Raw genomic sequence first — 15,114 nt, 5'->3', positions numbered from 1 at the left:
CTTTGCCAAGAGACACAGCTGTTGAGAAAGGGAAGAAAAACCAAATCAGGGCTGGAAAAGGCAGAAGTTCAATAAGCTAAAGCATTACAATAAAAACTCTGACAATATCTCTTGCTTTAGGACCAACTGCAGACTTCTTTTTTCACTTGAAGTGAATTTTAAAAGAAAAAAAGCATGTAGCCAAACAGTAAAAAGCAAGAACAAGCTCAAAAGGTCAGTACCCTTGTTATGTACCCTTGTTGCCTGCATTTTTAAGTGCATCAAAACATGACCTGAACTAAACTATTTATCAGTACTAATGCGCAGGCAGCGCTCATGCTTAAAGGGGAATTCCACAAAAAATCTAATTTTCCATAAAATGAATATGTTTAATGTGAAACGGTTCTTTATGAAGAAAGGTACCAAATGATGATGAAAACTAGACGTCTGAAGTGTTTAGTCACTCTAAAAGCTCCCTCACAGAAAACTGTTTCATGAAATGGTTACGAATATGACACCTGATCCTTAAGACATTGTTTTATGATAGTTTTGAGATGAAAATATATTTTTAAAGCACATTCATGGTGGTGAGGTTCCCAGAGAAATATTATTTTACTATCATGATATGTAGCAACCTGGTTGCTATCACCACCACTGTAAAGAAATCCGAGTCACAGTTTCTCCATACTAAACCATTTATTTCACAACAAAACACTCTGAATGACCTCGTTTACAGCTCAGCGACTGAATTACGCAGACATTTGGGGAAAAAAAATCAGAGAGTTGCCCTTTAAGGTAGTTGGTGAGAGGCTATTCATAAAATTTGTGTGAGTTCAATGTACATGGTTGCCACAAGATGGCAGCCTTGCTCAAATTAAATCAAATAAAAGCGGCCAGAGGGCCGGCTGGGTCACTGTGGTAGAAAAGAGACTAAATCTAAGCAGAGGCAGTAAGTCTACCTGAATATGAGTATCACACAGTGAGCAGATGGGCTGTTTGATTCAGGCCTCAGCCGTGCTTTGAATAATAATTCTGCAAGAACACAGACTCATTACTATGCTGAAGACTCTGGAGCAGCCTGAGATGTGAAAGCTTCCATTGACTTTCTCAAGAGAAAGACAGACATAGAGAGTCAGTTTCTAAGATCTGTTTGAGCTTCTGTTAGTGGGTTTGGCTGAATAATATTGGTGTATATCTGCAGATACAGAGCTGTGCTGTGTTTGTTTTTTCAAACTAGTCACTTACTCAAGCACATGCTGGATTCTTCACGGATCTTTAAATGACAACACTTATACATGAGTATATATGTGAGGAAAAGAATGTAGTTTTTCCTCACTTACATTTTATCCATTAGTATTTATTTCCAAATTCTTTTTTTATTTCATTCTGTTACATTGACCCTGCATCTGTCCTCCTTTAGTGTTGCTCTCACCTCTCACTTTGAAGATTCATCTTTTCCTTTTTAGACTGAAAAAGTCCAAAAATAGAGGACTATCAGTTAGTAAAAGTCAGGTCTACACTGATAAAGAACATCTGCTGCTTTTTCATTTCTTTGGCCTATAAATCTTTACTTTTGGCCCTCTGTGATACAGAATGTCTGAATGATGTAAAGACAAACAGTTCTACATTTCAGATTTTGATTTTCTTTTAGTGCACTGCAACTTGTACAGCTAAACTTTTTAAATTTTTGTACAGAATTTTATTGGTGGAAGACGGCATGTGACTGCTGAAAATCCACTCTGAATAACAGTATGAACAATACATAAGCAATAAATAATCGAAAATGTGCTACTGTTTGATGTTCATCCAAAGTATAGCTGAACACTGCATCTCTTCACATCTTTTAGCACCCTGGTCCAAAGAGTAATATATACTATTAACATGCAAGTGTATACAGTAATGTATGCTAGACCTCCTGGTCTAAATAGAAACATGCTGTTTACACCTTTCTGTAACTATGATTGGCATTGTGGTGATGTGCTTTATAACAGATACTAATTTATTCTTATTTCAGAATTGTGTACATTTCATGACCACTGTGGAAAATACTGAGTATCTTCATTATTACGCCTCACAGCAAGGAGGGCCTGGGTTCGATTCCCTGGCCGGGTGACCGGGGTCCTCTCTGTGTGGAGTTTGCATGTTCTCCCCGTGTCTGCGTGGGTTTCCTCCGGCTTCTCCGGTTTCCTCCCACAGTCCAAAGACATGCAGTCAGGCCAATTGGGTGTGCTAAATTGTCCCTAGGTGTGAGTGTGTGAGTGACTGTCTGTGTCTGTCTGTCTGCCCTGCGATGGACTGGCGACCTGTCCAGGGTGTATCCTGCCTTCCGCCCGAAGACTGCTGGGATAGGCTCCAGCTCCCCCCCGCGACCCTGATGGAGAAGCGGCTTAGAAAATGGATGGATGGATCTTCATTATTACATAAAAACCTTACACGTAGTTGTTGACTACCCTGATTCATAAATGCATTTTATTCCTCTTCAGACAACTGGTACAATAAGATATTGTCCATCGAAGCTGTACTATTCATACTGCATCCAACCGCACATTCATCTGTATCCAAGTGTAATCACTGATGTTACATTTCCTACCTATTTCTCAGCCCAGACGCCATATAAATATACAGAGCCCCATGATTTAATTACGCATGGATATCGTATCAATTTGAAATACAAAATGTCTAGGAAAAAAGAGCCTCGCTCGGTGTGTAGCTGTATGAGCTAATGCATACTTACATCAGTATTTACTTAATTACAAAAAAGCACAAGAGATAGAAATTTTAAAATGTGTTCATTTCCACTTATTTCTAGAAATGACTTATTTCCTGGTCTCAGTGCTGTTTCAAAGGCCTGCTAAAGCCTGAACTAGACTAGCTAAAATGATAGCTTTGAAAGTTTGTCAGAACCACCACTGTAAAGACAACGTTTCAAGGTATTATCCAAGTTAGTTAGCAGTTAATGCTAGCTTTCAGGCAGGTTCTGTTTGCCAGAATCACCAGTTAAGACATAACTTGTAAATGATCATGGTAGCTAGGTTTCATGCAATGAGCTCACTCTCCCACAACACCATTCTCTCTCCCCACAACCACTTCCTTTTCCTTTATCATACTAAATGTAGTTGTTGGACATGAATGAGTTAATCATTTAGCAGTCTACATCTTTTGTCTTGACAAACAAGGTGGTAGCTCGAGAGAAACTTCAATTCAAATGCAAATGTTCATGTATGCAAATTTAAAGCAGTATAGTGGATGCACTACTGCCTTGTAAAAGGCTCTGCCCGATGAAACATACACCTCATGCTTACATTGCGACTTATATACAGCATTTCACTCCAAAAGGTCTAACATCGATTTTGGAAATACAAAGAAACATGTTTATTTCATAATGTTTAGCACGGGGTCAATGAGGGATCAGTGATTAATGGCTTGTCCCTTGTCAGAAGCTTGCTAACTTTAAAAGATACTGTGGTGGTCCAAGATGAAGAACTTGGATAAAAACTTCAAAAAACGTTCAGTGATTTATTTCTTTTATTTAAAAAATTAAAATAAAGTGCGCTTTTATGTACAGTATAATAAAAACAGAAACAGTAGTTGATGTATAATACAAAAAGTACATTTCACAACAGTTGTTCTTTTCTTACATTGGCAGCTTAATTTACAAATACACCTTTACAACAAAGTTTACAAGACGTTAACTTACAAGAAGTCAGTGTGACTCGGTGCACTGTTATAAAGAATGAATTTGGATCGAGCGTTTTAAAGACTGAAGTGGACCGTAGCTCTTGGACTCTACTCAGAAAAAACTGGAGAGAGTGTGTTTGTTCGTAATGACCTTTATTCTCCTGCGTGTATCTGAAGATGATTTCTAGAAGAAAATCTGCGTTTTATGTAAAATAGATATCTTAAATATCTTAAATATAAATACATTACAACTGTTTTGTGCTTACAACATTACACTGATGTGTGAGTAAGAGAGAGAGATTATTGGTCGTCCTTTATGGACTTGTGTAGATACACTATCCACAGTAGAGACATAGTCCAGAAGAGGACTGTTGTACAGATGATCATTCATAATACAGTGGTTTTCGACATATCTGGGTACTGCATACAACAAAATGACGAAACGTGCCATTTCGAACTAAAATAGTTTGCAATTACTGGCCACAATCATAAGGCATTTGCTCCAATGAATTCTGAGTTTTTTTTTTCTTTACACGAGCATGCCAGTGTGAACTCTACGGTGTCCTCAGAAGAGGCATGCGTGTGAGATCTGCAGTCTACTCGCGTGATTGCGTGTTGACACCTAAAGGCTACAATGATGTGTTCGATGGTTAAAGAAACACCATCTTTGATTCACAAAACGTAGCTTAAAGGCATTTAAAAAAAAAAAAAAACTCTCTACAACAGAATTGTCAACAGAATCATTGTAGCCCCGTTTAGCTTGAACTAAGGCCTTTTAAACATTCTGTGAAAGAAAAGCAGCAGTTGTGCCATTTGGTTTTTTCCCTCGAACACAAAACCCGTCAACCAGCCCCACATGAACATCGTAGAAATATACATATGTACAAGTGACTACAATGGCAGTCCGTCAGTAGCACAGTAGCATATCTGCATGGCCACTTTGTCAAAACGTCAAATTAGATCTCTCATATAGAAACATCTAGGCTAAAACTTAAATAAGACACTTTTTTTTTACTTAAAGAATAGTTTTGGAATACTTTCAATGAATTTGTCACTACATTCCACAAAAAACGAATGTTTGAGCTCATACATTAATACCCTCAAAGTGGTGCAATATGACATCCATCTTTGGAAAATTATTAGGTCACAATATTCAAGAATAATCACTGAAATGGCAATAAAAAAAATAACCTTGAAGACATTTTGTATTATTAACTGTACAAGTATTTTTGCACATGACGTATGCTGTTAATATTTTGTTATTACAATATGCTGTTATTAGGCAGTTCGCTTGCTCATTATTCTCTAGCAGCCAAGCTCTGGTCCATATTTTGAAACAAACTGCTCTAACCACCCGAGTGACTGAGTTATTAGGATCCGTGCACCCATCCAAAGTGACTATGTTAGGCTATCCTTGGCTCCTGGATGGCAAACGTGGCACTTCATAATGAAGGAGAAACAAATGTAAAGCACAAACTATACACGTTCATTTGAACAGTGAGTACAGGATGATTCTAACGTAGCCCAAATGCAAAGACATTTCCAGCAAATACAGCTGAGTGGACACGAATAGAATGAAAGTTATTCCTTTTAGAATAAAAGAAGTACACTTCACAATTTTGAAACAATTTAGACCTCTTGTGCCACACAGTAAGCCAATGAGAGATTTATCCGTTTGTTGTCTAAATATTTGGCACAATAGTCGATAGATTTGGTTCTGTAAACAAATATAAGATTATTATTGGTATTGGTCACTTTCCTCGTCTGCCTCTAATTCTCCTGAATCTTCTCTGTTTCTTCTCTGACACAGGCTCATTAGCCACGGACTGGACCTGGACTATGCAGTTTGGACCTGGACTTTCTTTTGTCCTTTTCGCCTTTTCTGCCTTCATTTCTCATAACGCTCTCCTTGTATCGTTTGCCTTCTTGGGCCCTGTCTGCTTGGGTCTTGGCTTTGGACTCGTCACATCTCACTGCGCAACAGCACCTCAATCTCACTTGCATACTTGATTGTATGTGTGTATCTCTGAGAAGCAATACTGAAAACATGGCTTCTTGCTGAATGCAAACTGAAAACTGCTGTGTGCCCTACGCTAGCTTTACTAGATGGAATTCCTCTTCTTGCTAAAATTCCAGTGCTTTGCATAGTATGCCTGCCTTGAGCTGAGGTCATGATGATTTACAACTACAGGCCTTGCATATATATGGTGAGGCTTTTTATTTTTAGCAAAGGTTGTTCACATTAGACGACTTATGCTATCTATTGTGATTTACTACTAAACAAAGGCTCGCCCTCTGATCCTAGGCACCTTACTTGGCAGACTGCTCCACTATTTTGTGGTCCACACTTCAACCTGCCATCACTCCACCAAGGAGAGGTTGACAGTGTAAAGGAGAAGTTAATGATCCTCCAATGGCACAACCAATGAAGTATATGTGAAGGTGTCAGGTAACCCCTAAGCCCATCGTATGACATGCCAATGGATGATTAGGACGGAATGGGCAGGAACATGGCTTACATGGCTTACTATTGGCCATACTATAAATGTTCTCAAAAAAGTTCGCCATATTGCCAACGTTCATTCTGGGTGCATCTAAGCGCAGCTCTAATTGAAGATCGTTGCACCTTTAATGCACTCCAGAACTACCAGTGACTGAGAGGAAAATGTGGACAGACCACCAAGACAAAATGAGGGGACAAAAAGTGCAAAAAGTAAACCAAAGATGGTATGAAATGGTCCAATGGTGATAAGTTTGGAGTCTTTTCAGTGTGTCCCTCTCACAGTGCTGTCTATTCCCCAGCAGCCTTTCTGTACCACATCAAATGCTGTCGTTATTCGAAAGTAGAGTCTCAGACGATAGAGTCTTTGATCTCGGATCCCAAGCGGACTCGAGGTCGTGGGCAGGTGGGTGATATCTCCACGTGGCTCTCCTTTAGGTTCAGAGGCCGATTCTCTGATTCAGAGAAGCTCTTGCTGTTCTCGGGTGAGGAGCATTCTTGTATGGGTGTGCTGCAGAAGTAGTTGTCATGGAGTGTCTGGTAGCCCTTGTGATCCGAGACGGAGGGCGGGATGTTGTTGCCATTCAGCGGTAAGCTCTCTGTGGGCTTTCCATGTGCCATGCGTGCCTTCTTCTGCTGCATGTTGGGGCACTCGCCCTCCTTCAGCATGGACTTCATCCGGTCTCGGTTCCGGTACACCACGAACAAGGAGAAGACCACCAAAGAGAAGCCGAGCAGAGCACAAACCACGATCAGCTCGTTCCAGTAGGTTTTGGTTTCGGTCTGTGGTGATCGAGCCTCGCCCGGAAGGATCATGGGCTCCTCTTTGGGCACCATTGGTGTGCGGGAGCGGCCAATCAGGGTGGTGCTCTCGTGCCGGGGTTCCGCCTTCACACAGTAATTGGCCAAGAGTTGCCGGAAGCCCTTCTCCACCGACCAACATTCGTACGACTCCTCTCTGTCCGCTTGGGCCACCACCACTAGCCCCCCATCAGAGCCGGGGTAGAGAAAACGGCCGGCGCTATCGCTGTACTCCCATCGCCTCTCCGCTAGGTTAGAGCGCAGCTTACAGGGCAACACTCGAAATGTGTTTGCTGGAATTATGATCACTTGACAGGATGGGGTACCTGTGGGTGAATATGAGTGAGTGATTATAAAATATTTGACTTATTAATAGTAATGTCACAATTTCAAACAGCTGCTTATACTTCGTCAAGCAATTATATCTGTTTAAATAATAAACCTATACTATATCTAAAACAAACTTGTATATTATCTAGTATGACAGTTGCTTTTTGTTCTTTTGTGCTCCACTTTGTTCTTGCTATAGCACTTTCAAAGCAGCCTGAATTAAGAAGGCCTAAGTACAGAAAAATCTCAGCAGCAGTTACTTTATCACAAACACATTAAGGGTGATTTCCTGGACATGTATTAAGCCTCATCCTGAGCTATAAATAATTTTCAGTACAGAATCACTTAATGTACTTTGATAAAAGTGCTCTATAATGACAAAGGCTTGACTTAATCTGTCTGTATTGTGAAGTAGGTCTGGCACTCACGTGTGGAAGGAAGTCGTGCGAGACCGTGGCTGGGCAAGGCTTTATCACACAATGATGCAGTGTTGGCATCTTCCACATCTTGCAGCAGTTTACTATGAGAATAAGAACAAATGAGCCATTAGAGCTAAATGACTACCAGAGTTACCTCACTTGCACAAAATCTTATTAAAAGAATAAAATATTCCAAAGGGCCTCCAAGACATTTTTACAGTCCTAAATCTGATCAACAGACCTATGTTCAAAGCACTGTAAAGTACTGAATATACATACGGCTATGACCATCTCACAACAACTGAATTCTGTATTACTGTGCCAAATCATAAAAAAATCCTTGATCTGATAAAGGAATAATCCAATAAAACATTTACATTGTTTTTTTTTTAAAAGCATTAAGCCACACGTTTTTTTTATTTATCACTATTAATGTTTAAGGTTACTCTAGCCTATGTTAGCTAACTAGACTACTTTAGCGACTGTTTTCTATACTAAAGCTTCAGGCTCTCAAGGGCATGGCACATAAACAGATGTCTTATCTCGTCAAAGCATATCCTATTTTGGGTTCCATTCATTTATTTTTATTTAAAATACTGACTAAATATTTGTTTTTTGTTTTGTTTTTTTAAGTAATACATTTTGACCAAATTCCACATGGTAAGCATATGTAACCAAAACTCCTGCACGCATGTACATGCAGACCACTGTTATATTCCAAGTATACAGCTCATGAACAGTCAAACTTCAACTAGCAAAGGGTACAAAATGCCCAGTCCAATAAAAAAAAAAAAAAACTCTGCTAACCTTCTAGCAGGAAAATGCCTGACATCTACACACTGCCTCCCTGTCCAGCCACAGTAAGGGTCTCTGGAGAGAATACACTCCCCACAGCTCTGGTAGTTGGAGCAGTTAGCCACAGGGATCTCCACTAGTCCAGAGTACGAAGACACGAACAACAGACCCTGAGCCAGAAGAGATAAGACATGAGAAGTCAATGAGAATGTTTAAAGCAGAGTTGCACATAAGTGAGATGTATACATAAGTGAGTATATAGATGTATAGAGTATAGTGTATATATATATATATATATATATATGCACTAAGACAATTCCAGTGGTACCAGATGCAATTCCAGTGCAATTACCAGATTGAACAGCCCACCCCAAAAGTCCACTCCAAAGTTCCTCCCACCTTCAAGATGTATCACCAGAAGGGGGTTTTCCTAGTCTATAAACTCTAGAGACTAATATGACACGGTGGTAGAGTGTGAGCATGCATGTTTACAACAGATGTAGCAATGGTTGTATTTTTCATTTTGCCCAGAGTATCCCTTTAAATACTTATTTGTTTTCATTCTAATGTCTTTTACAAGCAATTAAACACATACTGTCCTGATAATTTACTTGAAATTTCCCAGGTGGTCTAAACCTTTTGCATAGCACTTCACATGAATGACACTGTTCCTGCAGTGCAGAAATAGAGATAGACAGTGCACTGTTTATTTCCCATTTGTCCCATCACCCCCCAGAGAGAAAGATGAGATGTAATTATAACAGAAAAAGTTCAATTCCCCTCCAGCTCTTAACAGCAGAAGGAACTTCTAGGCTTCACTAGCATCACTAAGCCTTCACTTCTCCAAACCCTTCACTAATTCTGCTTCATGAAGGTTACCTTACCTTTTCAGCATCCAGCTCGATGTGTTGCACAGGCTGGGGCTCAGGGAACAGCACCAACTCCTCGATGATGTGCATCTTGCCCTTAGCGTTAATGGCTTTATGAAGCCTGCCGTCATCTGAAAAACAGGAAACATCATCTTGTAATCCAAAAGACTTTAAAGCAGGGGTGCCCAAACGTTTTATCAGAGCTGTTATCCTCTACACTATACTAACCACTTTTTGGCTGTAAATGGATTTACTTCATAACTAGTGTCACTAATATTAGCACCCCTTTTTTGGCATTACGCACAGTCCCATTTGAAACTCACTGACTGTCCTCTGAATGTGTCCATTCCTTTATGGTCAGCCTCACCTGTTCCAACAAAAAGCACGTTGTAGGCCTTGTGCAATGCCCGGACTTGATGCACTGCGATCTGTGTGTAGCGCACACTGCGTTTGAGCAGCATAGGCTGGCTGCGGATCACGCTGTCCATCAGGAAATGATCCTTCACAAAGTTCAGCACTTTATCAGGCATGTGCAGAGAGGAGGAGATGCCCTGTGCTCGTGCTGCATTGGTGATGCACTGCAGAGGGAGAGACAGAGGGGAGAGGTTAACAGGGGCACAGGTTTCATTCCTACACATGTACATAAACACAAATACATTAGTGGTGTAAAACAATAATGCTATCTGTAAGCAAATGTATGAACGTGTGCAGTTATCTGTCTTCAGATTTGAACCACATGACCAATGTGGCAGCTGACAGCTCTAGATTTACTGGGTGCTTCAGACCGTTGTGAAAGAACAGATTCCAACCCATTAAAAAATAGTTACTGCTCTTTCTATAAGTCTCCTGTCTGGTTAATGGTTATAATACTATGCCAGTTTACTTTTCGTTTAGAAAAAGACAGAAACACAGATTTATTTTTAGATAAAAAAACAGAATAAAACACTCCAAACAAACATCAAAACAAGTAAGAGGTTTGTAAGATTCTTTACTCAGGAAGCATGAGTTCATTAGCTTTATTAATGTAAGCTTAAACCTCACATGATTATACCAAAAAATGGGCACAACATATCCAGGCATCCAAGCATTTTTATTGTTTATGATGACCATCAGTTTCAGAAATTTGGTTCTGTAAACGCAGTGTATGTCTGTTTATTCTGAGTAATGTATATGTATTGAACTACGTCCCTTAGATTCACACTTGTGAGGATGTTGTAATTCTGCATCAGTATTCTTGTATGTGATTTTCAGCACATATCAGAATGCTTAATAACTACAGTCACTCTCTATCTCACACACAGACGCCAGCGTTTTGCTTTTTGTTTTTTAAGCAACATGTTTATCATGAGTGTCAACACACATATACGTGTGCTATTCATCTTCATTTTGAACCATGTCACAGATGCTCCTCATCAGCGTGTGATAGAAAGGCAGGAAATGAGTGTGGAGGAGAACAGCGATAAGAATCGGAGCCAGTGGGCAGCGGGTAGACTGTGCCGGTACTGAGACAGATATCAGCCTGCGCACTGATGTCCTGAACAGACTGAAGCTCAGACTGAAGAGCTGCCTGGTGTTCTGATGAGCTGGACATATGCTCTGTCTAGACAGTGTCTGGGGGTCAAGTTTCATTTGCACTCACCCTCCTCTAAGACGTCCGTGTTCTGAGATCTATATGAGTCTTACCTGACTGAGTACTGTAACAAACTTTCATGCATTCTTTTCTGCTTTTATTTTATTGTGAATACCATAGTTCATTTTAATCTGTTGATTTTTGGATCTGTTTGTATTTTATTTGTTTTAACATTTTTGTCAGAAAGTAAAAAACTTTACATTACTTTTTCTCACATTACATATATTATCTGTATATCAGTTTGTTCAATAATTGCAATGTTTGCGCAAAAATAACGATATAAATAAAGATTTGATCTGATATAGTTATTCTCTCACATTGCAATATTCTATATGAGGTGCTGGGGGCAGTATAGCTTTGCCTGTTTTCCTGCACCATGAAAGAAGAAAACGCTGAAACTTGACATGCATAGGAGAAAAACTAAGAAGGCATATTAGTTAGATTAGCTGATTCATAATAGTCAATAGGATAACTGGTCATAGACATAAACACTAGGTGAAGCCCTTGTCAATAACAAGCTACAGCATGCTAGATAATGACGCCCTACAGTGTTTTATATGTTCTATATCAGCTCCAACTGTTACAGTAATCATGTTAAAGAGGCATTTGGACTCAAAACTAGCACTAGTAATTATATTCAATGTTCTGCAGCCCTCAACCTCACTGTTTTGACTGAATTAGAAACTTTGTATCTTTTTTCAGTTTTCGGTTATTACGAAACTGACCAAGATGCTGTGCTATGTGGACATGGACCTATACTGATAAACTATGGAAAATTTTTCCTATTTTGATCGGCGTAGCTTTTCGAGCCTTTACGGTAGCTTTAGTGGCCTGGGAGTCTCACAGACCAATGGCATGTTTTGTAAATATCACACATGACGCTACTCAGCCAATCAGATCTGTGCATTATGATGAGCACTGAGACTCGAGTGAGTGACAGAGAAGTCGGAGAAGAAAGTGAGTCAGAGGGAAGTTATTTCACATGATGTGCTCTAAAAAGAGAAAACTGACAATGTATATTGTTGAAATGCGACTGAACTGGACTTTATTTGATTTGACATTCAGTTGTGGACTACATAAGATGTTGATATATGTACTAGGCTACTTCAGTTTACAGTATATGGCACTGAATCATACTGCAAATTAGACATTATGTATGTTTCCGGACCTTTGCTTGACTAAATTTTCTGTAACTGGACCTTTAACTGTAACTGAATTTTAAATAAAGACGCCTGGTACAGAGGCTAAGAAATACTGTGGTTCTAGCGAGCAATATTGATATATCACTGACCTCAATTGGTTCTTTGTCAAAGGAAAAAAAAAATCAAACAGTTTGCAATAAGTATCCAAAGCCCTGTTCAAAACACATCATCAGCAGTTAGTGTGATTTTAGAGTCTACTGTGACACTACTGTAGGAGGAGAGTAGGCATGTTTACAAAGATACAGTGATGGTTCCATGTTTTATTTTGACAAAAATGTCCCTTTAAAAACAGCCTTAGTTGTATTCTGACAGAATGTGGTAATTAAGAGTAGAACGTACCGCTCCAGGTCTAGGCTCTGGGACGGGGTGGTTGTAAGTGTACCACTGCTGAGTCTCTCTGTTAACCTCTCGATAACGGCCATTAAAGGCTTCCTCCACCTGGTCCATGTTGAAAGAGCACACCGCCGAGCTACCAGACGCACCTTTGTACCTGTGAACACACAAACATGTCCAAATACACACATTATTATTTGTGACTGATGTGACACCCATTTCTCAGGCATCTGACCACTCCTAGTAAACACAGCTTCACCACTGCATGCCTTGGAAACCACAACACACTCCCCTCAGTCTCACTGGACATTAAACATGGAGTCCTCTTACAAATCATTAGACTTAACAGCTTTTGCATAATAGAATGGACTCTGAGTTTCTGTTTTCTTTCTCAGCAGGTTTGCTTTCATTCTGAGACAGCTCTGCTTTCTCAGACTGTTCGGCAACCCTTACTGACCTGTGCTTCACCCTGCATTAACACGCTCAATCAATAACCAAACTACCCACACCAAACACAGGCAAGTGGCTGTAGGTCAATAACAATGTGATAGAAACTGGGAGTGAACTGAAGGCTTTGTCTTGAAAAGCTTTATGTTTGTATAGGCCTCCCCTTCTGTCTTGCAGTATTAACAAATATGCCAGAACAAACCTGATGGAAAATACAAAACATATTAAAGATGTTTCAATACTCTACATAACTGTATAAGCCTGTGCACACCTGGAGAAAAATGTGTAAAATATATCAAATTATACAGTGCATACTGATATAAGACATTTTTCCACACATCCATACATGTAAGCAATGTATCTGTGACTTGCATTTATTTCTTTCAAGTAAAGCATTTCATTAATATTAACAGTGGTTATTAGCTCATATGCCTTAAAAACAGTCTCTTACCATTGAGAAGTGAAGACTCCATAGAACACAGTACTCTTCCAGTCCTCTTTGCTGGGGGTAAGGACAAACATGTCCTGAATGATATTGAAAGGGAAGCCGTCATCAGGCAGAGAGCACAGCAGCTGGGCTTTCAGGAACGTCGTCCACTTCTTCTGCAGGACCCTCTCTCCACCTTTGTCACCCTGCAGTTACACACAAACACAAATAGAGAAGCCTTTTATTAGAGTAAAACTTAAAAACAAGACGGGCTGCTTTACTAGATGCTACCAGAAGGCAGGTAGTCACTAACTATAGCTCAACATTTCCATGCATATTTTTTTAATCATTCTCTATGTCAGTGGCCAGTTTCTGACCAGAGGTCCTCTGTTGACTGGATGTTTTTGGTTGGTAGTCTACACATTACACACTGGACACGCTTGTGACAACTCAACACACACTAAATTTATACTACCATATTGGTGTCACTACTGTGTTGAGAATGGTTCACCATACAAATAATACCTGGTCAGTAGTGGTCCCTTTATATTGGTGGACAAGGTAGAGGAGGGCTGATAAATTGAGAAGATCGTAAATGTAAACATACAAAACGCACCTGTATCTGATCAAAACAGTCAGCAAGTGCAGATACAAGACATTGGAGTGGGTAGATGTAGAAGATGTTATTGAAAAAAAAGCAAACAGACAACAAAGAAGCTACTAGTGTTCTCAGAACAACGGACTGGCCTACCTAGAGTCTAGATCTCCACATCAATGAATGTGTTTGGGATATTAGAAGCAGAAAATGCTACTTATAATACTGGACTTAAAAAATATGTTGTCTGTTTGCTTCAAGATGCTGAAAAATTAGTAACTTAATAGCCATTAATAACTGTTTTGACTGGATATTTAATAAATGAAAGATGATTTTGCATAGTACTGTAAGGCCTGCCGTGCACCTTCTGATTCACTAGAGAGAGGCAAGTTCATTAACTGAGGCAACAGTAGTGCAAATGGCAATTCCCAGACACAAACTGTTCTGAAAACCACATTCAAAGAAAAGTCTTTTGCTTTAGTGACATGAAATAAAGGAATGGAGTAATTAGAGGATAATGAGAACCATGCTGATCCATGCAGCCAGCGCAGAGCCATTTCATGCTGATCTGAAATCAGTTCTGCACATTTCCCAACAGTGATCTTGGTTAGCTGGCTGACAGCGGCAGCTGAGGAGCTGCTGTTGCGTGCCGTGCATTAGGATTGAGCACACTGGTAAGTGTTTGAGAGTGGGGTTTATCTTCGGGCTATGGGGGCTTTGAAATGGGTGCTTCTGGGTCATGAAAACAAGTGTAGCCAGCCGAGAGAAGAGAAACACTACAGGTTATTCAAAGGGCCAAGTGCTTTTCAGTCTGAGGAGAAAGGGGCTCTGCACACGGAGAATAAGGCTACATTAACTCTAGCACTTCAAATGCGTGCCCACGGCTGACCATTTACCAGCAGTCTGGGCCTGGGCGCTTACTGCTGTGACTAATTTTCACAGGGATGGAGTACATGGAAATACACTCATTCTACAGCAGAAGAGCAGCTTGTGCTCATATGGAGATCAGGTGAAGTACATATACTGGAATTTAGGTGTGGAGTTTACTCAAAAATACATAGACGAGAAGATAGAATAAGAGGAAATAGGTAGGGAGAATAATTAGAATG

The 15,114-nt window shown here is 39.9% G+C and overlaps 1 protein-coding gene across 2 annotated transcripts in view; it reads right to left on the bottom strand.

Annotated features, from left to right (window-relative positions):
* Positions 1-3,491: 3,491 nt before the first annotated feature.
* sema4ba (sema domain, immunoglobulin domain (Ig), transmembrane domain (TM) and short cytoplasmic domain, (semaphorin) 4Ba) overlaps positions 3,492-15,114 on the bottom strand; it is a 95,958-nt gene continuing 84,335 nt past the window's right edge. For both annotated transcript variants that reach the window (XM_017711109.2, XM_017711108.2), the window contains exons 9-15: positions 13,435-13,616; positions 12,543-12,693; positions 9,739-9,949; positions 9,387-9,502; positions 8,515-8,672; positions 7,717-7,808; positions 3,492-7,284 (exon numbers count right to left, since the gene is read on the bottom strand). In XM_017711109.2, coding sequence (XP_017566598.1) covers positions 6,509-7,284; positions 7,717-7,808; positions 8,515-8,672; positions 9,387-9,502; positions 9,739-9,949; positions 12,543-12,693; positions 13,435-13,616 — 1,686 coding nt within the window. In that variant the 3' untranslated portion in view covers positions 3,492-6,508. The remainder of the gene's footprint in view (positions 7,285-7,716; positions 7,809-8,514; positions 8,673-9,386; positions 9,503-9,738; positions 9,950-12,542; positions 12,694-13,434; positions 13,617-15,114) is intronic.

The sequence above is a fragment of the Pygocentrus nattereri genome, chromosome 7, assembly GCF_015220715.1.
Source record: "Pygocentrus nattereri isolate fPygNat1 chromosome 7, fPygNat1.pri, whole genome shotgun sequence".
Classification (NCBI taxonomy): Eukaryota; Metazoa; Chordata; class Actinopteri; order Characiformes; family Serrasalmidae; genus Pygocentrus; species Pygocentrus nattereri.
This window is presented reverse-complemented; position numbering and strand designations above follow the sequence as displayed.